This window comes from Hyaena hyaena, unplaced genomic scaffold (assembly GCF_003009895.1).
Source record: "Hyaena hyaena isolate Hyena2069 unplaced genomic scaffold, ASM300989v1 scaffold_182, whole genome shotgun sequence".
In the NCBI taxonomy this organism is placed as follows: Eukaryota; Metazoa; Chordata; class Mammalia; order Carnivora; family Hyaenidae; genus Hyaena; species Hyaena hyaena.
In genome coordinates this window covers 738008-764326 of record NW_024080814.1, presented here as the reverse complement: position 1 = coordinate 764326, position 26319 = coordinate 738008, and the positions used below count along the sequence as shown (strand labels likewise).

The 26319-nt window shown below is 41.8% G+C and overlaps 2 protein-coding genes across 5 annotated transcripts in view; one reads left to right on the top strand and one right to left on the bottom strand.

The window, feature by feature from the left end:
- PPFIBP1 (PPFIA binding protein 1) overlaps positions 1-26319 on the top strand; it is a 168952-nt gene that overhangs the window by 55424 nt on the left and 87209 nt on the right. The window lies entirely within an intron of this gene.
- On the bottom strand, positions 12064-15304 carry CUNH12orf71 (chromosome unknown C12orf71 homolog). 3 transcript variants are annotated; one of them, XM_039240842.1, is made up of 4 exons: positions 15202-15304; positions 13644-14330; positions 12892-13016; positions 12064-12410 (listed from the first exon to the last, which is right to left on the bottom strand). In XM_039240842.1, the coding sequence occupies exons 2-4, from the start codon at positions 14283-14285 to the stop codon at positions 12215-12217; spliced, it is 963 nt and encodes a 320-aa protein (XP_039096773.1). In that variant the 5' UTR covers positions 14286-14330; positions 15202-15304; the 3' UTR covers positions 12064-12214. The 3 variants fall into 3 exon arrangements, with proteins under 3 accessions (XP_039096773.1, XP_039096774.1, XP_039096775.1); XM_039240843.1 differs by having other exon boundaries at positions 15235-15304; XM_039240844.1 differs by lacking the exon at positions 12064-12410 and having other exon boundaries at positions 12644-13016.

Genomic DNA, 26319 nt, shown 5'->3' with positions numbered 1-26319 from the left:
CTGACGCAGGGTTTGGACTCACGGACCGAGAGATCATGACCTGAGCTGAAGTTGGACTCTCAGCCAACTGAGCCACCCAGGAGCCCCTGAACTGTGAGATCTTGACATCTGAGCTGAATTCAAGAGTCGGACACTCAACCAACCGAGCCACCCAGGCCCCCCCTACTTAATGATTACTTTTCAGTTCTGGCCTCTATCCTCTTTACCTAGTTTGTACCTCCAGTCATTTAGATGTTCTGGCAACTGGCAAACAGAAAAAATGTCATTTGCCTCAACACCCTTCTCTCTACATTGTGCTCATGATTCTTGAGTTCACGGATGGTGGTGGTGAAAGCTGGCTGGTAATACCACTTTGGAGGCTGGACGGACCCAGGCACAAGAATGAGGTGGGACCTCTCCTCTGGCTTTGTTACTGCCCCGTCTTCAGGCTGAGGAAGGCCGTGGGACTGTGCACTGTATTGCTCAGGCTTGCTTATGTATTCACTCTACCTTGTCATGTAGTGGTTTCTGAACAGGCATTTTGTAGCCGCTGAGATGATGTTGCCCTAAAGAAAAGACACCCCCATAGCTCTGTCCTTTGGGGCCCTCTTTCTCCGTACCCTGGTAGTCTTTTTCACTTTAATTACCATACGGGGGTTGACATTTTCTACCTCCTGACTGCCTTTTGTAGTCCAAACAGTCTCTGTTCTGGGCAATTTGTACTACAGATTCTCAAAGTACTGCTTGGGATTGGCAATCTTATTTGGAATCGTGTGCCACAAACATGTTTTGTCTTGTGTTTTATTGGTTCATTATAACTTGAGACAATATGCAAAAGAATTTCCATTGAAAGATTTTTTAATTTCCATTTTTTTCCCCTCTCGTAATCCTTCCCTTTTCTATCAAATATCTATGATCTCCTTTACAATCAAAGAGAGATGTGGTTGGGGCTTTAGAACTGTTCCTTTAAGTAGAGGCCTCCTTTGTGTGTGAGGGTGCAGATGGAGTGTGAGGGTAGCTTGAAGCTATTTGCTAAGCCTCAGCGGTCTTTATTCTCAGTTGCTTTGTTTTCTCCTCACCCCTTAGGAAATTGGCAGTCAGTGACTTTGATTTTTTCCCCCCTCCTTAATACAGTTATGCAAGGGTGTAACTTGGAGGGAAAGGAAATGTTTACACATTTCGTAAATAAATAACCAAATTATGTGGAGGGTGTGTGTGTGCACATGCAATGGCTCTAGCACTAGATGGGTGGTGTGTTTTAAGTGCTGTGCATTTATCTATTTAACTAGAAGAGCTTAGCACTTCTGATGACACTTTAGGCAAATAGTCTCAGCAGTTTTTTTTAAGAAAGAAGAAGGTGCAAGGGAATTTTGACTCTCAGTTAGTGGATCTATGGTTTAATATTATGGCATTTTTTGAAATGCATGTTTTTGGCACAAGAATTTCAATTAGCCAAGGCTCTCCATGGCTTAGGGAACAAGGAAGTGGGAGAAGGGATTTCAGTAGTTCTTAAATCTATTATTTAGCAAGAGCTGGAGGCTTTGGGCATTATAATCAAAGAAATGAGTTTGCGTCCCCAGGATGTGTTCCCTTGAATACCAAAATGCTGCCTTCCCCGTGACAAGTCACAGTCCAGAGCTTGTCAACCAAGAGGAGACTTAAATTAGGGGTGTGGTAATTTACAATCATGGTAGCAGGGCCCATTTAGTCTTCAGGCAAAAAATAATACATGCTGTCTGTTGAGAAATTATGGTAGTTCTCGTAGCTTGAGATCACCTCGACAACTTACTACGACCATTACCTTGAACTTAGGTATAATCCCTTGCCAATGACTGACTCCTCAGTACCATATAATAATTATAATTGTCTTCTGTGTTTTAGTTTGTCTTTCAAAACACAATTTTTCACTTATTTTCACGTTTGTTTTTATTTTATTCCTTGCCTTCATGGTAGTAGTTATGTGCTTGGTTTTAGGTACGTGGCTATTTGATACTGTGATATTAAGAGATTTTAGAAGAAAAGGTCATCAGCTGTCTTTCTGGGCTATTCTGGGCATTTTGTACTATATTTATTTTGGGTCCAGCTTTTCCTGCCCTTGATTTCTGATTAGCTGTTCCACCTCCTGGCCGTGGCCTCTCATCTTGCTTGGAAGCTTTTCAATAGGTCTGAACTTGGATGACTGTTTTGTTTAACAAATAAACTCGAAGTCAACCTTGGGGGAGAGAGAGAGAGAGAGACACACACACACACACACACACACACACACACACACAGGATGGAACTCTGTCCATTAATGCTGCTGGTCCTAATGCATGGAATTCCTGGAGCAGGGAAGCCATCTTCCAATACACGAATGACCGGAAGTTGTTTCCTGCTTGAGGAGATTAGCTTTTACAAAGGGAAACATGAATCCTGGGCTGTTTGCAAGAGTGTTGGATGATCTGTGAGGTTTAAATGGTCTTCTATTTGTAACTTTTTAGAAATTAAAGAAGGATCATTTGCTTAGAGAGGTGGGCTTTTTGGTTCTCCATAGTCTAAATCGGTCTTGACTGAGGTCTGGCACAGAACACCCCCTTTCAGAAGCCTGGCACCCAGATGGAGCCTCCTGTGTTGTTGGGATAGTGAGAAAAAAAAAAAATGAAGTATTAAGCCGGAGATAAGGGACCTTCAAGGAGTAGCAGGTCTTCAAACATAAGACTTGTTCCAAGAAGAGCAGAGCAACAGCCAAAACGCCTGTTTGTGTTGACCCCCAGCACCTCTGGGCCCATTGACCCTTTCTCTTTCCTCGCCTTGTTAGCCAGCCAGCACGAGCGGCAAGACTTCTCTGAGTCTGTGGAGTGATTCTAGAGGAATAGAAAATACCGGCTAGTTCTAATGGAGTGTTGGAGGATTCAGAAAGTGATTTCTGCTCCTCACTTGGTGGTCCTCCCAGATCCTCAGAAGGTAGAGCTGAAAAAAATTAATGTGTTATGTGTGGTTGGTTCTTTGCACTCTTTACCTGATACGATACAGTCCATTCTTGTTATTGTCGTAGTTACATTCTATAAAGTCACCGCAAATACTGAATTAGCAAATACTGGGGGCTTTATATAAGTTTAGGTTCCTGTGAGCTTCTGTCACATTTTCTCAATTGAGCAATACATAGTCTTCATCTGTGTAAGGCACCTTATTTAATATTGTTGATTCATTAACATTGAACTCGCAATGAACAGTGCTAGAACACATGCCTAAACAAAGCTTATTTAATACGTCCGTTTTTCTCTGTGAGGCGCGTCACAATCTCTTTCACTTGGGAGCGCTAGACATCACTGCAGCCCTATAAGCATTTGTTTATAGTATGAACGCTGATCTGAAACAGGAAGGTGCAGCATTGCCTTGTTCACCTTCAGCTGGACCGTGTTCACTGGCAGCTCAAATCTTGTACTGCTCTTTGCATGAATGTCCATGAAAACACCACGAGTGTTGATTTTGGGTTTACAAATACATTTTTGTCAGCGGACAGATCCACAATATCTGTCGTGAGACATGAGAAAAGTAATCCCAATGATTGTGCCAGGGACCCTTTTCAGTCCAGCTCTACAGAGTGTGTACCAAACCAATCATTTAAGATAAAAATGAGTTGGTACTGTGACTACTCTCCAGAACGCATTTAAAAAAAAATTTTTTTTTAATGTTTTGTTTATTTCTGAGAGAGAGAGACAGCATGAGCAGGGGAGGGTCAGAGAGAGGGAGACACAGAATCTGAAACAGGCTCCAGGCTCTGAGCTGGCTGTCAGCACAGAGCCCGATGCTGGGCTCGAACCCACGAACTCCGTGAGATCATGACCTGAGCCAAAGTTGGACGCTTAACTGTCTGAGCCCCCCAGGTGCCCCATCCAGGATGCATATTTAAACAGCCTCAGGTAAGATGAAGCCTGCTCAGGACAACTTGCCCAATTGGTGATTCCTGTTGTTGAACAAGAGACAACACTGTGGCCAGGCTTTGAACACGTAGAGAAAAGGAACACTGGCTTGTGTATCCTTGAGTCGTTGGCATGAAAGGTAATAATGGCCAGCGCATAGTGGAACCCCAGTGGCTGAACGAGTACTAAAATGAGTGAATGCAGGAAAGAGCGAGGAGAAATCTGCTTGGTCGTGACTGACAGTCTACTTCAGGGCACCTTCGGAGTCTGAGGGGTCTTTTCAGCTTAGCTAACTTCCTGTCTTCTGCCTTTATTAAATGAACTCTTGTCAGTGCTTACTAAATGTCAGAGAAAGTAGAGTCTAAGAGCTGGGGTAGCCTGGAGGGTGTTGCAGCTGGGCTGAGAGTAGAACAGGAGTGCCACCAACCTTACTGAGAAGATGCCTTAAGGGCTAAACCTGCATTTTATTCCTTCTTCCATCTCCCCGTGGAGCCTGGCTGGCAGTTTCTTTGCTTTGTTGCTCATATTCCTGCTACCAACTTCTCTCCGTTTCAGTCCCCCTGCCACACTGCTGCTGGTAGAAGCCTTTCTCGAACATGGAGTTAATCATCTCAGCATCTTGCTTCAGATTTTCATTTTCCCCATGAGATACAATTCTGGCTTAAGACAAGGTCTGGCTCTATCCCTGCACTTCCGGCTTCTGTCTCTTACGCTTGCACTGAAATACATCCTGTGCTCAGCTGAACTAGACTGTTTCCCACGCATGCCTTTTAGGACTTTCGGCGGTCGCACACTGTTGTTGCCAGTGTTGTGTGTTCCTTCTCCCAGATCTTCCCCTGTGCTGTGTCCCATCCCCCCTACAAGCACGAGCTCTTTAAGGGAAAGGTCTATCTACTCATCTTTGTGCACAGCCTCTCAGCCTCTAGCATGTTATGTTCAGTAAATGTAGTTGAATGGGTGAATGAATCTAGCCATTATCTGGAGGATTTGGAAATACGAACACTTAAAAATAAATCTTTTTAAGTAAAAAAGAGAGGATAGAATATCTGTTTCTCCTCAAATAGAAAGATGTGAAGTTCTTTTGTTAACTAGCTTTGTCTGATGGGTAAAATTGAACTTTTCCACTCAGGAAACATCTATACTACACCATGCTCCCTGGCCCCCAATATGAATATCCAGGGACTAGACTTAATTAAAGTAGAAGCTAGTTAAATTTTATATGAGAGGAAACAACATGCAATTTTAGATATTATCTATTTCAATTATTTCCTGTAGATTAACCATTCATTTCACCAAATATTTATCACGGAGCTACTATGTCCAAGAAACGGGGCCAAGGGCTTTGGAGCATGAAAAGAAAAGATAAGCAGAACACAGAGGCTTTTGTCTAGTGGGAGAGAAGGACATGGAAGCACATTTCTGTAAAACAGGATGAAACATACACTTATTACAGGTAGTGCTATGGTAGCATAAAAAAGGGTACGATTATTTCTATCCTGCTCACTTCTATAGAAGAGCTTGAATTCAACATGAACCTTGAAAAGGTGCATTTGGGAGTAGGTAGGTAGCAGAGCAGACAAGCATGATTAGTGTGGTTCCAAAGAGAGAGGACAGTATAAGCAAAGGCACTGAGGCAAGAAAGTACAGGGAATAAGTACTGCCAAGGAGGGGAATGAGTGAGTGCAGATCATTGTAAAATAAGACTGGAAAAGTACATCAGGATGTGATTTTAGAGGGATTTAATGACTGTTTGGACTCCATTCTGTAGACACAAGGAGCTGTGGCAGAATTTTTTTTTTTTTTTTTTCCTGGTGGCAGAATTTTAACAGGACGATTTTAAAAAGGAAATATGTGACAGCAGTTAGCAACAGCTAAAATTTTTAGCAGATACCGTGTGCCAGGCGCTTTTTCTAAATCCTCACCACAACACTTTAAGGCTCATACTAATAGGATCACATTTTATAGATAAAATGGAAAGCCCATAGAGGTAAGTAACTTCGCAGGATCCACAGCGTATCTCAGGTGGACCTGAGATTCGAAGCCAGAAAATCTTATTGGTGAACGTGGGTTTTGAACCTGGGATTGAAGAGTAGGACTCCAGGAGTCTCTGAACTTTTTTGGACTTATTTGCAAAGTGTTAGTATCTATGAATGTACACCTTTGTCTAAAACAAAGCTTTCGTCCTGTAAGTGGCGTACACCAAACGATGTGAATGAAGACTGGGGCGGCCGCCGGCTTTCCCCTCATGAGTCCCCAGGGTGTACAGTGCATCATATGGTGACTGTGTGCTTACGCTGCATCTTAGATTGGAAAAAGCAGAACACTCTTGCGCTGCTCAAAATAAAAGGAAATGTCAGAAGCCATTTGCAAGAATTATTAGTACTATAAAGTGGTGGGCTGTTCCTTGATTTGTGAAAAACAGAAAATGTCCAAGTTTTTGTTTTTGTTTTTAATAGGGTTTTTAAAGGTAAAAATGAGCTCTCCAGGCCCTGGAACTTGGGATAACAGGAAAGAGATGAGCTAGCTGTCCATTGGGCAAAAATCATTCTTTTAAATTTCAACAAAAGTTAGGGGTGCCCGGGTGGCTCTGTCAGTTAAGTGTCCAATTTTGACTCAGATCATGAGCTTGTGAGCTCAAGCCCTGCATCGAGCTCTGTGCTGATGGCTCAGAGCCTGGAGCTGCTTCGGATTCTGTGTCTCCCTCTCTCTCTGCCCCTCCCCTGCTTGCATTCTGTCTCTCTGTCTCTCTCTCTGTCTTTCTCTCTCTCAAAAATAAACATTAAAAATTTTTTTAAATTTCAACAAAAGCTAAATAAACTCTGGAAATCTGATATGTCTTTGAAAAATGCCTAGATGCTAGTCTGTTTTCAACTTTTTACAGTTAGAAGGACTTGTGGGATGAATATTTGTTCATCTAGGAGACTGCAAATTCCTTGTAGCCCATGGTGAATTCAAAGGCAGGTGCCAGTAGGAATGAATGAACCCAGACTAAAGAATTGCCTAGCTTATACCGTTTGAGAAATCAAATCAAAACCTAAGTTTTGTTTAAAGATTTTAATGCTTTAATTATGTACATCTTTAAGGTGCTCCTGTCACACAAGTATAGGACACGTAATACTTTCATACCAGAGGCCTGGATTCCCTCTTCACTGGAGTTTTTCATAATATTTTTCCCATCTTTGCTTTCTCATCTTATATTTCTGTTTTTTTTTTTTTTTTTTTTTCCTGGTCCATTTGAAAGTAAGTTGCAGATACCATATTACTTCACTCTTAATTTCCTAAGAATCAAGGACATTCTTCTATGTAGCCATAATATTCTTACTATACCTGATAAAATGATCTAATTTACAGTCTATATTCAGATTTCTCTAACTATTTGAAAAATGTGTTTTATCATAGATTTGAGAATTTGGTCAAGGATTCAGTGAAGGGTTATGAATAGCAGTTGGTCATCATGAATCTTTGGTCTCCTTTGTGAACTGTCTTGTCTCCCTGAACTGTTTTTGCTTTTTCTTATTTTGTATTTCATGATGTTAACATGTTTGGATGGTCTAAGATGGCTCTTTAGAAGAACACCTTATATTCATCTGTTTGTTGCTTTCCTCATGATTAGATTCAGGATAAACACACATTGCTAGCAGCAGTCAGTGCTTCTCTTCTGAAGGCAGTGATGTTGGTTAGGCTAATTTCAACTTGGTGAAAATGGTGTTCACTGGTGCTCCTCCAATGGAGGAGTACCTAATCCCCTTGATAAGTACTACTATGCTGGTTCCTCCTTAGAGACTGTGTGCATGTCTTGTTCTCCAGTGGTTATTCACCCAATGGTTTTAGCATTTTTAAAAGTTTTTATTTAAATTCCAGTTAACGTACAGTACAGTACAGTACAATTTAGGGATATGGCACTTGCATACAATACCCGGTGTTCATCCCAGCCAGTGCTGGCATTCATTGTTGATTCCTATGTGAATCCGTTATTACCATGATGGTTGCAGTAGAGTACTAACTGAATTGTTGATTACTGGAAAAAAAGTCTCCTTTTCATCCCCATCCCTGTTTGGGGAAAATCTAGGCCCCAAAGACAGATGGTAGTGGAGTTGATTAGAGGGAAAGAGAAAAATGACTCTCTAAACCTGTATTAACAATGAATATGGCCAGTGTTTTCCTTTGTGAGTGGGTGCATGAGGAGGGAGAGATCTCTTTAGTTTTGGAGAACCACACGCACAGTAATCATAAAGATTATTATTATTATCAATAAATGATGCAGGTAAGGAAAAATGAAGTTAAATTGCCATTTGATTTCCTTCTAGACTAAGAGAATTGAGCAATAATGAGATGAAGATTCATTCAACAGCCACAATCTGAATAGATATTTGATGTTTGCCCTCCCATTTGAAAATGCCTCACAAGTCTTTCTGTATGAAGCGTATTCGATTGAAATCCAAAGGGCATCAAAACCATGGAATTCCTTAGAAAGGTGGAATAGTAAACAAATTGTTCAGTAGGGGGATTTCTTGATCTAGGTTTATAATCCTTTTGGGAATTTATCCTGAGGCTTTTGTACCCACAGGACTCATGACTGGCTCACTCAGTGATTCGGTGTTATCTGATGAGGATCTTATTTCACTTTTGAAAGCAGGGTGTTGTTCTCTTTGTTGGGGTCTGAGAGGGTAGCAGGAAAAGACTCTAGGCAGTGCAACATAAACCCTCCCCATCCATTCTGAAATTAGAGAGTCTACTGCATGAAGTAGAATTTCTTCCACTTGACACTCATAATGAAGGCTTATTTTTGAAGCAGTTAGCTACCCCTCCTGCCTGAACAAAATCGTTCTTAACTATTAGGGTATAGACCTTACCAGGCAGTCTTATGAATCATGTAGAATTTGTGTCAGTTTTTCTTTCTTTGTTAAGAGGATTTGGGGCACTGTTTTTGTGACCAGGTATATGTAGACCTTTGCGTCCTCCGGAGCCAGGAACTTGAACATTCTGTTCTTTAAGTCTGGAGAAAATGGTTTTGCCCTTGATTTGCTGGTATGGTACACACACTTTTCTCTCATGGGGATCCTGCTGAGTAAGAAATCGACATGGGGTGGTCTATACAATTTACATTAGTCTATCCTATTCTGTGTGTGGAGGGAGCTGAATACTCTACATTTCTTGATAAGCTTTCACTGTATTCTGGCTCATAATGATGTTGTAGATTCTAGAATATGAATGCTTAACACTAGTTCAAGCAACTGAGCTGTATGGGGTTCAAGGTTGAGTAGTTCACTTGAAGGAATGGTTTTCGTTTTGAGATAATGCGATCCCAAAATTTATTGGTTAAGTCGTTTAGCATGAGTCTGGTAAGTGCAATCATTCTAGCTTGAGGTTATAGCAAAGATTGGATCTTTCAGTGACCATTTCCATTTTGCTCTTGGTCCTTTTGATTTATAAGTGGGTCTCTTCCAGCCCCAGCCCCACTAATGTGACATAAAGCAGAGAACCTGGTCATAGTTTGGCATGTAGCTAATAGCTTCACAGCATATTTGACACGATGATGAACAAGGAGGTGTTCAAATATTCCTATTTTTTAAACACGTGGACTTGGTCTCTGAGATGTAGCATGATAACCCCAAAGAATATGTAGAATTTGAATTCTTTACAAAGAATATTTGTTGTAAAGGCTTATGAAATACATTGTTTGAATTTTAGAGATAGGTTCATACCTGTCAAGCAGGTTTATTAGAACACCAAGAATTAAGCACAGATATGTAAGATGTCTTGCTAATGAACAGGGCTTCTTATTCACTGTGGGCAGTCTTTTGAAGTAGCTCATTGTGTTTGAGTTTTTCTTAGAGTTCGACTTAACTACTAGAGAAAGAGGGAAAATACCAGAGCTCTGGTTACAAGCGCCCTGATGATAGAAGAGGTCATCTTTTAGGCATATCATACATCTAGTCTAAGGCAACATTGAGGCTCCATGTTTATTTGTTGAATTAACGTTTCATACTTGTTGCTCAATTCCTCTGATCTTAGGTTTCTCAGTCTGCAGGTCACCGCCTCTCTTGGTCTTTCACGGGTTGCCGTTTTCTTCCAGTCTCTTCGCTTTCTCCTCCCATTCCTGCCCTTAACCCTGCTCGCCCTAACTTTTAACTTAATTAACAACTCTAAGCTGTTGTATTTCACTTTCCAAAAAAATTGTATAGGAGAAAGTTTAAAGAAATAGGATATAGTCAAATCGTTTAAAAAATGATGTAAAGACAGACCACTCTGTACCAGACACTGTAACAGTAAAAAGGAACTAAGAAGTTGGTTTGTAGGTAAAATATTTGGATAGAGTACTGAAAAGTACAAGTCATGGTATGAGGGTGGCAGGAAGGGGCCTGGGGAACAGCTTAAGGAAGGGCACGGCCAGCTACACCTGGAAGCATCGTTCTTGACTTTATAGTAACCTGAGAGCCACATCTTTAAGGGCAGATTCCCCAGGCAGTGGGGGAACTTGAAAAGGCAATGAGGAGGCATCCTCCAGGGGATGGAGAAGGTAAACTCCGTGTTCTATGTGTTGGCCCCTATGAGAAGTATGGGTGTCCTTTTGGGGAATGCGGTGAATATAGATGAAGATCTGGAAAGGGCAGCACATCGTGAATGCTACCCGATGTGGTGGATATGCTGCAGTTTGGGAAGCAGTGCATGGGGGAAGCTGGAAGGAAGGGAATGAAAATCATGAACAGGTGCGGTAATGGTACTTAAAGTTGTGGTGAAGTCAAAGAGCGAGTGGAGGTGGAGCAGCATGTTCGAGTGAGTTAGTCAGATGGGAAGATATTCTCAGAGAAGTGGATAAAGTGAGGAGGCTGCCTGTGAAGAAACTCAGGATGTGACCGTGAGCATATATTGCTGAGAAGGCCCTATTTGAGTCTTTCCTTCCCATTGTGCTGTTGGCCTTGGGCAATATCGTCCCCAGTGTCTCTCACACATAACCAGCCTGAAATGCACGCTTTAGTGCCACACTCACTTATCCAGCAGGGTAAAGTCCTCCACCTTATTAAGCCTCTAACCCTTGGTTTCAGCTCAGGTCATGATCCGTCATGGGTTCGATCCCTGCATTGGGCTCTGTGCTGATAGCTACAGAGCCTGCGTGGGATACTCTCTCTTCCTCTCTCTCTTCCCCTCCCTTGCTTGCTCCCTCTCAAACAAATAAACATTAAAAAAAAGTCTTCTACCTTAAACTAGCCACATTTATAACTCAAGCAACCTTATATATGAAACCTTTTAAAATCAACCTCTTTATGTTGAATTATTTTGTAGTGTTCAGTGAGTATTTTATACAGACTAGTTATCACCCATAATCTTTTTATAGTCATGTTTGCATGGCTTTATTTTTTTTTTTTTTAATGTTTTATTTATTTCTAGGAGAGAGAGAGAGAGAGAGACAGCGTGAGCAGGGGAGGGTCAGAGAGAGAGGGATTCACAGACTGAAACAGGCTCCAGGCTCCGAGCTGGCAGTCAGCACAGAGCCCGACGTGGGGCCCGAACCCACGAACCGCGAGATCATGACCCAAGCGAAAGTCGGACGCTTAGCCGACTAAGCCACCCAGGTGCCCCTGCATGGCTTTATTTCTTAAATAATAAGCCTCCTGAGCCCAAGGATGGTTTAGTAAGTTAGAAAAGTGCTTGGAACTTCTATGTGCTAAATATTTGTGGAAGGAAGGGAAAAAGAGAAGAAAGAAGGAGAAAAGGGAGTTTCAGTTGAGGGAAGGGAGGAATTTGAGGCCAAAGACTCATATGCTGTAAGCACAGGAACTCTGGAGGGTCATAAGCTGATAGAAGGGGCAGGTTCTTGGGTAAGTATGTGGGTGAATAAGGAGGAGGTAGTGGTCCTGGGGAAGTGAATTGATAACAGTAACAAGGAGAGATCAGGGCAAAAGGTTGAGAGGTGAGCACAGCCTACCTTAAAGAAGTTGAGATTTGGAGGAAAGTTTAATGACATTTGCAAAGCCGTCGTACACAATACGGTGGGGAAGGGGCTGTAACAGGACTTGGTTGAATCAAGATCTTCTGAAACCCATACCTTTTGGTAAATATTGCTCCTGTGTGGGAAATATTTCAGTGAGAATTACTCTTAAGCTCTCACTCTTGGATGTCCCATGGCTTGAGGTTTCTGGGGAGATCCTCCGGAGGATGAATATCCACAGCTACAGCAAAATTATGTATCAATAAAGTGCTTGCTTTATCTCATCAGTTCTCACAACAACCCAGTGAGGTATCCTTCTCATCATATGAATGAGGAGGGTTAGACCTGGAGTGGCTAAGTAGCACCCCCAGTCCTCACATTCCTCCTGAGTGGGCCACTTACTCTAGCCAACACGGCACAATCTAGACCCAGTCAGGTCCCCAGGGAACATCAGATCCGCCGTCTGAATTCCTGAAACACCGCCAATTGAACTCCGCTTCCTGAATGACTCAGTATCCTCTGCCACTTGCTTGAGCCCTTGAAGTTCAACCCAAACCACACTACCATCTTGGGAATCTGATGGGTTATACTGCTGCCTCCTGAAAATGGGCATTTGGGTTAATATTAATATAGGTTAAAATATTAAAAAATAAGAGGGTAAAAATACAGTAAGAATGGGGGGCAGAGGAGGGAAAAAGAAAAAAAAGCTTGAAGGCAAGTTAGGAAGGATACTACTACTTAAAATTCGCAGAGAATATATCTCAGTCTTCTAGACCACATCTGTACGTTCAGCCTGAATCAGGATGGTGAGCTGGATGGAGGAAGACATGACTAATAAGAACATGTGTTGTGTTTATTGGAAAAAAACTCATGGGGATTGTAGACTAGAGGCTATCCGAAAGTTAAAGAATCTGGCGATAGTGTCCTAATTCAGGGGAATCTTGGGGTTGGATTCTCTTGCTTCTGTGAGAGAGTCTTCTCTTTTGTGCCAGCTGATAACAGCGCTCAGTGGCCTCCTCCGGGTGTTGTCTCCTGAGAAGTGAAAAGAGGACTTGCTCCCTCAGCCAGCGGAAGACCCACCTCAAGTTCACGCAGGAGGCGGCCCGTGTGCTGGCATGAGCATCCTTCTCTGGCTGATCCGATGAGACTGAGGACGTGTCTAGAGTGCTTCTTGTCCTCTGGCTGCGAGTTGCCTGGTTTGTCATCTGCCAAGACGATGAATGACTAAAGACATATAATCTGGACAACAGCGGGACCGATACCTACCCATTCATGGAATTGAAATCCTTTTATCAAAAATAATCCAACTGTAAATGCAAAGATTTTTTTTTTTTTAATATCTATACATTTTTGAGAGACAGGGCAGGAGCAGGGAGGGGCAAAGAGAGAGAGGAAGACATAGAATCTGATGCAGGCTCCAGGCTCTGAGCTGTCAGCAGGAGCCCAACACAGGGCTCGAACCCAGGAACCGTGAGAGCATGACCTGAAGTTGGATGCTTATCCGACTGAGCCACCCAGACCTCCACCCCCCGCCACGTAAATGCAAAATTTAAATCCTCATTAATACTTAAACACATACGTAAACAATGTTAGTTTTTTCTTAAATTTCCTACCCTCTTTTCTCCTTCACTGCTCCTCAATATTTCCCCGTCAGCTCCACCCTGACCCCTTTCCTTGGTGTTAGCCTTCTCCCTCCCTTTCCTGGCCTGTCAGACACTGAGGGGATGTGGCCCTGCTTCAGACCAGGTAGTAATACTCCATGTTCCAAACTGGTACCCCCCACCCCAACCAGGCCTGTTCCCTTCTTGCCTGTGGGGCACCTCTGTGCTCACCTCAGTAAGTTTGCGTTCCTGAAGTCTTGGAGGGGTGTGTGGAAACTGGCTGGTCTCTCTGTGCTGGCAGGGGTTGGGCAAGTATCGGCAAGTATCATGTTCTTGATGACTGACCTGAGCTCCATCTGGAGGGGAACTGCTGAGCAATTGGAGATCTTCCTTTGGAGCAGATTCAGGGAATGCAGAGTCCTCTTCATTGGCTTTTTGATTTTTCAGAAGTTTCTCTAGCTTTTGCATAAGACTGTCCAGTTTGCTGAGAGTCAGTTGTGTGTTCTCTTCGGGGCACTTGTCTACCCACCAGTTGACTCCATTTATGTCCCAATTAGCTATGGAGTCTGAACTGTTAGAGCCCTCATCAACGTCCCAGGCCAGCGTGATGCTTAGTTTGCAAAATTGCTTTGGGTCGTCCTGAATTTGGTCTCGTCTCCTCAGGAGTCTGCCTGTACTTTCAGTCCTCCATGTCCCTTGAATAGGGGGGTCAAGGATTGAAGGACCCTTGGAAGATGTGTCTTCATGGGAGAAGGGGTTCTTGTAGGAGAAGGTGTCTTCGCAGGGGAAATAGCCCACAGAGAGGCTCAGGTTTGATTCAGAGCTCCAGTCTGTGGTGGTAGTTCCATCGCTGCTGGAGGAGGAGTGTGCCATGGAGTTGAAGCGCTCCAGCCTTAGGTCTCTCTCGTCTCAGGGATCCTTTAAAGAAAGAAAGAAAGAAAAAAAATATATGGGAATCCTTTAAAGAAAGAAAAAAAAAAGATGGGATTAGGGGAGAAGAAGAGGGAAGTTCTGATACTTGAGCAATAACATTATTCATTCCATTTTCTATTTGTAACTATCCTATTCTGGTAGAATTTCATCCTATTTTTGTATTCTTTAATGAAGGGCAGAAAAGGCCACCCCCCCCCCCCGAAAAAATTTCTTTGTATAACAACCCTTTCTACTAATCCTCTCCACCTGATACTACTCATCATCTGTCTTGCTACAGTTGAAAGAACTTGAATTATAAAAGAAAAAATGATCATTGTATAAAATTTGAAAAACACAGAGAAGTATAAAGGTGAAATTACATATGTTTATGATCCCACTGTCTAGAGATATTGGTAACCATCACTGACAACATTTTGGTGGACTTCCCTTTCTTATCTGTACACGTGTACATGTGTATTTGTACGTATCTGTACACACATATACATATCTAAGTGGATGTCACATCAGCTGTTGAAAGTGAGGTTCTTATATTTTATAGCATCCCCTAGAGTAAACGTATATATGGCTATTCTGTCATTTTTTTCCACTTTATTGATGATCATCCTTGTCAATAAATCTTTGGGTTTCTCTCTGTCTATATCTGTGTGGCTTTAATGGATCAAAGATCATAGACATATTAAAGGTTTCTGGTAATTGATATCAAATGCTTTCCAGAAAGGTTATAGCATTTTGTTGCCCATCTTCCCACCATCTGTTGGCACTTTTTAGTCCAGCTTTTTTTGTGGTGCCCCCAGTAGGTAAGTGGGGGTGGAAGAACAGTGTGCACACATGCATGCATGCACACACACACACGCACACTCTGTCATGCCCTCCTCAGGTGGCTCCCCACATGAAAAAGGCGCTGCCAGCTCCTGAGCCATAAACTGGGGATGTTAAAAATCCTTCAGATCCCAACTCTCAGAGGCTACAGGTTCAACTGCCAGAAGTCTGTGTTCTGAGACTGTTGGTTACTATGGCAACCCAAGGACCCAAGGTATAGTCAGAAATGTGGAAAGAGGGGGGAAAAGGGATAGAAAGCCACAAGAGCTGTCCCCTTGCTTCTAAACTATTCTGTGCCCATCTCCTCCCAAGCTGAAGAGGATCCCTCCTGAGGGCAGAAGGACAAACGTGATGGCGGTTCCTGTCCTGTGGGCGTGTAAGATAGTTCCTGTCTTAAGGGAGTTCAGATCCTGTTTGGTGAGATGCACATAAACAGCCAGTTGTAGGACAGAATGGTGCATGTAGCACAGGACTTAAAAATAATGTCATGGGAGAATAAAAGGAGGGGCCTCTTGCAGCCACGGTGAGATTGGGGTGGGGGTATCAGGAAAGGACTTCTGGAGGAGATGACTTCTGATCTGAGCATTTATGGGGGAGTACAAGATAGTGGAGTCAAAAGTGGTAGGGGTCCAGGGAGAGGGCCTTCCAGAGAGGGGACAGCTTGAGCAATGACACTTGGGTGACAAACAGCCGACTGTGTGGGAGATCAAGTATGGTGAGGTAAAGGTGAGCCAGTGAGAACCAATCAGAAGGCCTTCCACCCTTGTTCTCTTGTTAAAGAACTGGGGAGTTTTCCTGTGAGGCTGTCCTCAGGATGGTGGTATTCAGTTATTAGGCATTCTTCCAGGTAATTCAAAATATATTGAAATACTTGGCTTGATTAACTCAAAACTTCCAATGGACTGGGCAGCATGGGTGTTACTGGTTGGCTTTCGTGAGAATGGGATCAGTAGGTTTATACCATTTTCTTCTTGGAGTTCCCCATCTAAGCTTTTGCCTTATTGCAAGATTAAGTCTGCATTTTTATTTTATTTTATTTTTATTTATTTATTTATTTATTTTTTTACAAATAGTTTATTGTCAAATTAGTTTCTACATAACACTCAGTGCTCATCCCCAAAGTGCCCTCCTTCATGCCCATCCCCCCCTCCCCCCCACATCCATCAGTCCTCAGTTTTTGTCAGCATTCAAGAGTCTCTCATGGTTTGCCTCTCTCCCTTTCCCCCACCATTTCCGCCCTTCTTCTCCCCCTTGTTCCTCCGTCAAGTTCCTCCTAATCCTCCTATACGTGCAAACATATGGTATTTGTCCTTCTCTGCCTGACTTATTTCACTCATCATAACACCCTCAAGGTCCATCCATGTTGCTCCACATGGCCAGATTTCATTGTTTCTCATTGCCATGTAGTATTCCATGGTATAGATAAACCACATCTTCTTGATCCATTCATCTGTTGATGGACACTTAGGCTCTTTCCATGTTTTAGCTATTGTGGAGAGTGCTGCTATGAACATTGGGGTACATGTGCTCCTATGCCTCAGCATTTCTGTATCCCTTGGGTAAATTCCTAGCAGTGCTATTGCTGGGTCATAAGGGAGTTCTATTGTTAGTTTCCTGAGGAACCTCCACACTGTTTTCCAGAGGGGCTGTACCAGTTTACATTCCCACCAACAGTGCAGGAGGGTGCCCGTTTCTCCACATCCTCGCCAGCATCTAGAGTTCTCTGATTTGCTCATTTTAGCCACTCTGACTGGCGTGAGGTGGTATCTCAGTGTGGTTTTGATTTGTATTTCCCTGATGAGGAGGGATGCTGAGCATCGTTTCATGTGTCTGTTGGCCATCTGGATGTCCCTTTGGAGAAGTGTCTGTTCATGTCTTCTGCCCATTTCTTCACTGGGTTGTTTGTTTTTCGGGCGTGGAGTTTGGTGAGTTCCTTATAGATTTTAGATATTAACCCTTTATCTGATATGTCATTTGCAACTATCTTTTCCCATTCCGTTGGTTGCCTATTAATTTTCTGGGTTGTTTCCTTGGCTTTGCAGAAGCTTTTTGTTTTGATGAGGTCCCAACAGTTTATTTTTGCTCTCGATTCCCTTGCTTTTGGGGATGTGTCAAGTAAGAAGTTGCTGCGGTGGAGGTCAAGGAGGTTGTTTCCTGCTTTCTCCTCTAGGGTGTTGATAGTTTCCTGTCTCACGTTCAGGTCCTTTATCCATTTTGAGTTTATTTTTGTGCATGGTGTGAGAAAATGATCTAGTTTCATTCTTCTGCATGTTGCTGTCCAGTTCTCCCAACACCATCTGTTAAAAAGGCTGTCTTTTTTCCATTGGATATTCTTTCCTGCTTTGTCAAAGATCAGTTGGCTGTATACTTTTGGGTCCACTTCTGAGTTCTCAATTCTGTTCCATTGGTCTATGGGTCTGTTTTTGTGCCAATACCATACTGTCTTGAGGATGACAGCTTTGTAGTAGAGGCTGAAGTCTGGGATGGTGATACCTCCCGTTTTGGTTTTATTTTTCAGTATTACTTTCGCTATTCGGGGTCTTTTGTGGTTCCATACAAATTTTTGGATAGTTTGTTCTAGTTTTGAGAAGTATGCTGGTGCAATTTTGATTGGAATTGCATTGAATGTGTAGAGTGCTTTAGGTAGTAATGACATCTTAACTATATTTATTCTTCCTATCCATGAGCATGGAATGTTTTTCCATTTCTTTGTGTCTTCTTCAATTTCCTTCATAAGTTTTCTATAGTTTTCATCATACAGATCTCTTGTATCCTTGGTTAGGTTTATTCCGAGGTATTTTATGGTTTTTTGTGCAATTGTGAAGGGGATCAGTTTCTTGATTTCTCTTTCTGTTGCTTCATCATTGGTGTATAAAAATGCAACCGATTTCTGTACGTTGATTTTGTACCCTGCAACTTGGCTGAGTTCTTGGATCAGTTCTAGTAGGCTTCTGGTGGAGTCTGTCGGGTTTTCTATGTAGAGTATCATGTCATCTGCTAAGAGTGAAAGTTTGTAAGTCTGCATTTTTAAATACCAGTTCTGTTACCAGGATCTCTGACCAGTTCTGTTAACTGCCTCCAATAACATGAGGTCTCTTGGTCCTTCTGGAATTGGAAGCAGCCTCCTTTTTGTTGACCAAGCCTCTCACCTCCCAGGCTGCTCTTTCCTTCACCACTCTCATGAGTTCTTCCCTTTCCAATGGCGTCATGAAATTATTTGAGAATTGATCAGATTATAGCTCCCAGTGAGGACTAAATGACCCTTAGCCCTCATGGCTATAGTGTTCTCAGTAGGTAACTCATAGGTAGAAGTAGTAAATCTTTCATTGTTTCCAAATGTGGGTCATGTAGGATCAAAGGCTCTTGGGTGCATAGACTAAACCAAAAAAACTTTTCTATGAGCAAAATTATCTTGGTAAATTAGTTACAATAACCCCAGTTTAGTCTAAACTGTGAGGCTATACGATACTGCTTTCAGGTCTGTTCAGTGGTTTCCAGGACGGGAATAGGGCACCTACTCAGTTTCCTAGAGACAAAGCACATGTGTACTTGCAACAAGTATATTCTTTTTTTTGTTTGTTTGTTTTTAAGTTTGTTTATTTTTGAAAGAGAGAAAACACAAGTGTGGGAGGGGCAGAGAGAGAGAGAAGGCGACACAGAATGTGAAGCAGGCTCAAGGCTCCGAGTTGAGCCCAATGCAAGGGCTTGAACCCACGAGCTGTGAGATCATGACCTGAGCCGAAGTTGGATGCTCAACCGACTGAACCACTCAGGCACCCCTGAACAAGTATATTCTTAAATAAATATTGATTAGATTTCCTTTGGTCTGGTTTTGTTTTTGTTTTTGTTTTTGTTTTTTAATTCCAAGTTTTAAATAGCATTGAAAGAAAACATAAGGTTTTGCATTGGTCAAAAAAGAGGCATGGATTTAAACACACACACACACACACACACACACACACACACACAGGAAAAAAGCCAAGAAACACAGGTTTGACTTAAAAGAACCTCAACTCATTGGAATTTATCAGTTGCTTAAGATCTTTTCCAAATATTTTTTTGTCTTTATTTCCATTTAATAAGGTTACATTTAAAGCTTGCCGGGACTCAAGTTTTTCACTGTTGTATTGGTTTAAACTTTAGGTTCTGTTAAAAAGGATTGTCTGAGGCAACTCTGTTTCAAGAGTTGAAGTTGGGGAGAAACTGTATATTCTTACCCAACAGCTGGCAAGTGGCCACAACTCTGATGAGTGGTTGGGGACCGAGATTAATCCTGGGGGGTGAAGTCAGTGGTCCTGTTTGTCAGGAGAAACTAATTTGGCTGCATTTTTTTATCTTTTGAAATTATGAAATATTTTAGCCATATGAAAAGTTATCACTGACTGATATACACTAAGGACACAGCACCACTTCTGTGATAGTCTTACCCATAATGTATAATCTCAGCCTGAGAATGAGACCGTATCAGACAAACCCCAATTGTGAGACATTCGTCAAAGGAGCTGACAAGTGTCAAGGTCATAAAAGACCAGGAAAGACTGAAAAACTGTCAAAGACTACAGAATACCAAGGAGAAATAACTACTAGTGCACATGCTATTGTAGAACAGGAAAAGAACATCAATGGAAAAAATAGAGTGATTTCATTATGTTCTTTATTTTAGTTAATAGTATTCTATCAAAGTTAATCTCCTGGTCTAATCGTTGTACTGGGTGCACAAGATGTTGATATTAGAGGGAGTGGGTTGGGGGGATGGATGGAATCTGTGTTTGCGACTTCTGTGTAAGTCTAACATGTGGGCAAAATATAAAGTTTTGAAAGAATACATAAAAGTATAGTAAATCATGTAAGAAACACCTATATACTTACCAGTTCGGTCAAGTCTTAATATTTCGCCATATTTGATTTTTTTTTTTTGAAGAGAAAAAAACATCCTAGATAAAACTTAAACCCCTTTATATTTCTCCCTTTTCCCTTCTACCCCGCTTCTCCCATGATCACTCTCTTGAATTTGAAGTTTATTTACTTTACACATGTTTTAATACCATCTTTTTACATATTAATATGTTTTATTTTTGGAGACAAAAACCATTGCAAATATACATTTACTTAATACCACAGAACTGTACACTAAAAAATAGTTTAGATGGTGAATTTTATGTTATATGTATTTTACCACACACACAAAGTTGAGAGGGAGTAAAAAAAAACAAAACCAGTGTAAATAGATTACAGGATATGTTTTTTAAAAAACAGGAAGTCCCCCTTATTCCCGTAGCTTGTTTTGTTTTATAGGAATTATTGTGACAGGGGCATCCTTCTTCCAAATCAAATTCTTAGCTGAAATACTTAGTGTTTATCTTTGGGGGTGGAGAGAGGGCAGGGTACAGTTTCCTACACTCTACTTGTATGTTTATTCCCAACAGACAAAACCTTACCAAAGCTCATGCACCTAATTAAAGAAGAATGGTGTTTTGGTTTAAAGCAAAGTTAAATGTTCTTAAGCCTCTGAAGATGCCGCACACTGTGCTGGGTAATTTCACATGCTTGGTCATTTAATTTTCATGACAATTGTCTGAGTTGTGTATTTTTTGCCCCCATCTTAACTTCTTGCGCAGCTCGGACCACCCAGATCTGCCTTCAGAGTCGAGAGGCCCTCTGGACCTAGGCTGCTGAGAACTAGCCTCAGCTGATTATATGTTGTGGGCTGATACGCCTAGTGGACAGTGGCAATAGGTGAGAGCTATAGACCTCCCACATACAAGCATTCAAAAAAATTTTTTTAATGTTTATTTTTTAGAGAGAGAAAGGGGGGAGGGGCAGAGAGAGGGAGACACAGAATTTGAAGCAGGCTTCAGGCTCCACGCTGTGAGCACAAGAGCCCGACAGGGGGCTCGAACTCGCAAACTGCGAGATCATGACCTGAGCTGAAGTCGGAGCTTAACCAACGGAGCCACCCAGGTGCCCCCATACAAGCATTTTTAAATTTTTTAAAAATGTTTTTTATTTATTTCTGAGAGAGAGAGAGACAGCCTGAGCAGGGCAGGGTCAGAGAGAGAGGGAGACAAAGAGTCTGAAACAGGCTCCAGGCTCTGAGCTGGCTGTCATCACACAGCCCGACGCGGGGCCTGAACGCACAAACCGTGAGATCATGACCTGAGCCGAAGTCGGACGCCCAGCTGACTGAGCCACCCAGGCGCCCCACAAGCATTTTTAATACACAGGCACAAAAGCATCACACAGTCATCTTTTGTAAGCTCCAGAACTGTGCCATCCAACAGTAGCTACTGTGCCATGTAGCTACTAGCCACATGTGGCAATTAAAATTAAATTAATACTTTGGTTCTTCAGTCCTACGAGCCAAATTTCAAGTGCCTAGTGACTGCTCGTAACTAGTGGCTAGTTTATCACTGGGCAAACAAAACATTCCCATCATTGCAGGAAAGTTGTGTTGGACAGAGCTCCTCTGGAAGGTCCCTATGCTGTGTCCTTTTGTGCATTTGGGTAGCACCCTGAACAGAAAGTTTCATTAGAGGCCGATGGGACAATATTCTAGCATCAGGGTTTAGCTTTCTGATCAGGATCAGGTGACAGTATTTCCTCGAAAGCATCTAGAAACAGGACTGGTGGGAGTCTTCTGCTAAGGACACCATTTTGAAAGATTTAGACAACTGAGTTGGATTGATTCTTATTCCCGCTTAAGCATACAGAGAATCTGTCTGTGCAGTACTCACAGCTCTCATGAATACTGTTTGGTCTCAGAAAAATCATTTGTGGCAGCTATTATACTAAACAATAATCCTCTGGTGTTCAGCAGATAATTGACTTGATTTTCTGTTTATGTGAGCTTTTGATTAGTCATTTGAGTGCTAACTGCCCCAGAGTATAGGTAAAAACAAATTAATCCCCTTTGTATCACAACTGCCTTTGTTGAAGTGTTTTGAAAAATGGCAGGCACTGTAACAGCCTGTATAGGGACTGTCTCATCCAGTCCTCGCAACAGCCCTTCCCGTAGACGTTGCTGATATTAAGCTTATTTTGGACCGGATTTAATTCCCCCAAATCCTATGGCCAGTCTTTTGCATGATGGAGATGGTAGCTTCTTTATCTCTCAAGTGAGAACTAAATGCAAGTTATCCAGTTGCCAAACATACAGGCATATAGCTTGTCTTGTTTTATTTCCTAATGTTAAGACTTATACCTAGTTGAGGCCAAGATTGGTAGTGCCTCACCCAACATCAAATATGGGGAAACTATAATCCTGTCGTAGCTGTTAAAATACTTCCTGTACTTTTCAGATTTTTATTAAAATTAATTTAACAACTGTGTGCCTACCAATTAAATGCCTATCAAATTCCAGGCCGCTTCTAGCAACAGCAAATCCACTTTTAACTTGGCTTTGCTTTCTCTCCAAAATATAGATAATAATGCTTTTCTTGCAGAGTACCAGTATTTATTAGAGATTTTATATGTGGAATGTGTATGATAAGTGGTTTATTTTCATTCCGTAGCTCAAGGAAACTGAAACTAGTTCCTCTATCATTGGTACTGCCCCTCTGGAGAAAATGTTTTTATTTTATTTTAAAGTTTCAAACATAGACTCATGTCCCGCCCTATTTGTATATCAAAACCGTCTGTGCATTTAATAATTATACCTGTGTTTGTGTGGTTATCTGACCATCTCCTACCCCTGGGCTGGAGCCCCCACAAGAGAAAGGCTGTACCATGCGGTTCTCAAGTGGTATCTACATACACTGGCTTGGTGCCTGGTCTGTGAGCCCCTGCAGGATTCTGGCAGTCATAAGGAACCGCCAGAGTTATCATTCTTTCTCAGTGTCTCACTTGAGAACTATATTGGAGACTTTTCCATTTCTAGTACACTCTCCAGTTGGAGTGGAAGTTCCTGGAAGATCTCTTTTCCGGGCTAAGCAGAGGTCAGGTGAAATGAATGTCATCCACTCTGGATATTTAGATGGCATGGATACAAACTGTTTGAGGCCAACGTTCTTATTTTGCCATGATTCTCACTTGGGTAGATGGTCTTCTTGGTGGAGAGAATTTTCCACAAGAAATTTTTGGGGTGGAGGATGGGGGGCCTATAGACTCCCGAGGTGCTTTAAGTTATCTCAGGAAACAAGGAACCACAGAGCCTAGTTGGCACTTTACTACCTTTCCTTAAAAGACTAGCAGTAAATGCTCAAAAGGCAAAGCTTGTGTCCTAGTTCTTTAGGGAATTGCAAAGGAAGGGGGTGGAGGTGCGAATGAGATATAGAAATCCAAGATGTGCTTAAGGACCCCAAGAGTTCAAAGGTGGAAAGACTAGCATGCAGGTCACAAACTAACCTAATGGGAGAAAATATTGACGGGAGGTGGCCAGTACTGTTCTTAGATTCTGGAAAATCAGAACGATGGTTTGCAGTATCTGGGGAATGAATGAAGAGTGAATGTGAATAGAAACAGAAAATGTAAATACCTATTATAAATAATGTCATTTTAATTGAAAGGGAATGGGAAGAAAAGCAGGATGGGAATAGGTGAGCCTAGGGTGGGGGCTGGGATGAGATATGGGTAGGCTGTCTGGCTGCATCTCTCTGGCAATTATCATTAGCCATCACAGAGTTCCCACCTCAGAATCTGCCAGTGGGCCAAAGCTTCCTCTCCTCGCTCCCCCTCCCACCTGGAAATGCTTTTTACATTTTTGTCCAACCTTTTCTTAGCACAGATAAAGCTTTCTCTCTCACTTCCCTAAAGCTAAATAAAATTAAGCTACAGGAGGTTCCCCACCTCTGGCTTGGCTCTCCTACAGCATCTTTGAATAGAGCTGTTGTGTGTTTGCACAATGGTCTCCATTCAATTAAGAACCACTCGTGCACGGCTCCTGTGGAAGACAGTTACCCAGAATGCATTTGTTGTGGTGGTCTACCAGCATTGGAACTGGTTAATGAAAATGACATCGGTTAATGAAAACTATAGGAAATGATCAGGCAAGGCATTTCCAGATCTTTTAAAGTTAAAAATAAGTGTTTTTCAAACAACACAAGAGGACAATGGAAAATTAGAAGACAAACGAGAGGAAATATGTTTTAAAGACTACCAAAAGAAAAATTTTATTGTTAGAGGTTAGATCAGGGGTTGCCAGGAGCTGGGGGTGGAGAAATGATATTTGCTGCAAAGGGATGAGAGGGAGCTCTTTGGGGATAGAAGTAATCTCTAAAGTACTGTCCAATAAAAATGTACTATGAGCCACAAATGGAAGCCATTAACTTAATTTTCTAATAGGCACGTTAAAGGCATATTAGAAACAGGTAAACTGGACTTTATTATATTAATATGTCACTCACTATATGCAAAATATAATTTCATCATATATTAACAAGATCTTTTGTATTTTTCTCCCTGAGTCTTTGAAGTCTGGTGTGTGTTTTATGCTTACGCTACTTCTGATGTTGGATTAGCCACATTTCAAGGGCTCGGGAGCCACATGTGACAGCTCTAGGGGGCAACACAGTTCCACATTGTTTTGGTGGTGGTTATGCAAGTGTGTGCATTTATCAAAAGTCATCAAATTATATATTTAAAAAGGGTGACATTTACTGTGTATAAGTTATACCCCAAGTTAAAACAAACTAACATTTGCCTACCAGCCAGAACGAGCCAATATAGGTTCCTTTCATGAACATCTATTAAAATTGTTCTCTTAAAATGAATCTCAAAAATAAAATTTGGCAATTTTTAAAAAAAATTGTTTATTTTGAGAGAGAAGGCGAGTGGGGGCAGAGAGAGAGGTAGAGAAGGAGAATCCCAGGCAGTCTCCACTGTGGAACCTGACACAGGGCTTGAATTCACGAACTGTGAGATCATGACCCGAGCTGAAATCAAGAATTGGAGGCTTAACTGACAGAGCCACCCAGGCGCCCCTAGAAATTGGCAATTTTTAAAAAAATAAAAGTCAGGCGCATACGCGAGAACTACCTCAAGGCAAGTACTCTTCTTTTAAATTTCAGATGTGTATGTGTGTGGCTGTTTTTCCATTACAGATTTAGTTTAGAAAGAGTGATGAGAATTTAATTAGACAGTGCTGCAATTTTTAAAAACAGATTTGCATGTGTTTGACAAAATAAAGATGAGCACAAATTGTTTTGAGAAAGACCCGATGCTAATTCTAGGAAAAGAGCTTGTCGTTTTCCCTTCTGTTTCATAGCTACTCGGTAGTATTAAAAACCACTTGTCTCTGGACTCCCTTCTGCTTCCATTATATAACATGCTTTGTAGTAACTATTTTTTGACTGTGGATCTGTGTGCAGGCCTTTTTAGGTTTGTGTGTGGGGGGGGGTTGGGGTGGAGCTCATGTACCCACTTGATGGGAGGAGGTTGTGGGGCAGTAGGTTGTGGGGGAGTAAGTTTAACTTTCGTAACTAAAGCCAGGAAATATTTTTGGCTCTGTGACAGTGTGTCAGTAGTTATAAATAATTTCATTTGCTGCTTGGCAGCTATTTTGCTGTTTTCTTTTTGCACCTAAAATTCACTGTTTAAATTTTGTTGGAGCTAATGTAGACATTCACAATGTACAAATGAATAAGTCTAAGAGAAATAGATGAGAAGGTTTCTTCTAAATGGCAGTAAAGCTCCGATATCTGGGCCGAAAAGAAAAAGAAAATTTATTAGGTCTGGAGAGCAAATTCCATAAGCGTAGGCTGGGGAGGACATACTGATAGGAAAGTATTCCGCAGCATACATAGAACACAAAGTGTGATGTTGTTGCTTTAAGACTTTATAATCTGCAGAATACATTTACAAAGCGGACTACTGGTCAGCAACCCAATAAGCTCTTCTCATTTCGTTTCATCTCGGTTCAGTGTCCTGTGCTCAAGAAGCAGTTAATTTAAATCTGTGGTTATCAAGATAGCAGTTCATCTACATCAGGAGAGATCAAACTTCAGCGTGCATCAAAAAAGCAGAGCCCTGTCTCCAGAAATTTCTAGTTTAAGAGACTAGAGATGGGGCTTACTGTCTGCATTCTTAACATGTACTTCTAGTAGGCTCCACGGGAAACACTGATCTAGAATAACCACATAGATTTTTGCTAGGTTTCCTCCATATAATAGACACTGATGAATACAAATGAAAGGCAGATCCCTGGTGGGAATGTGCTATA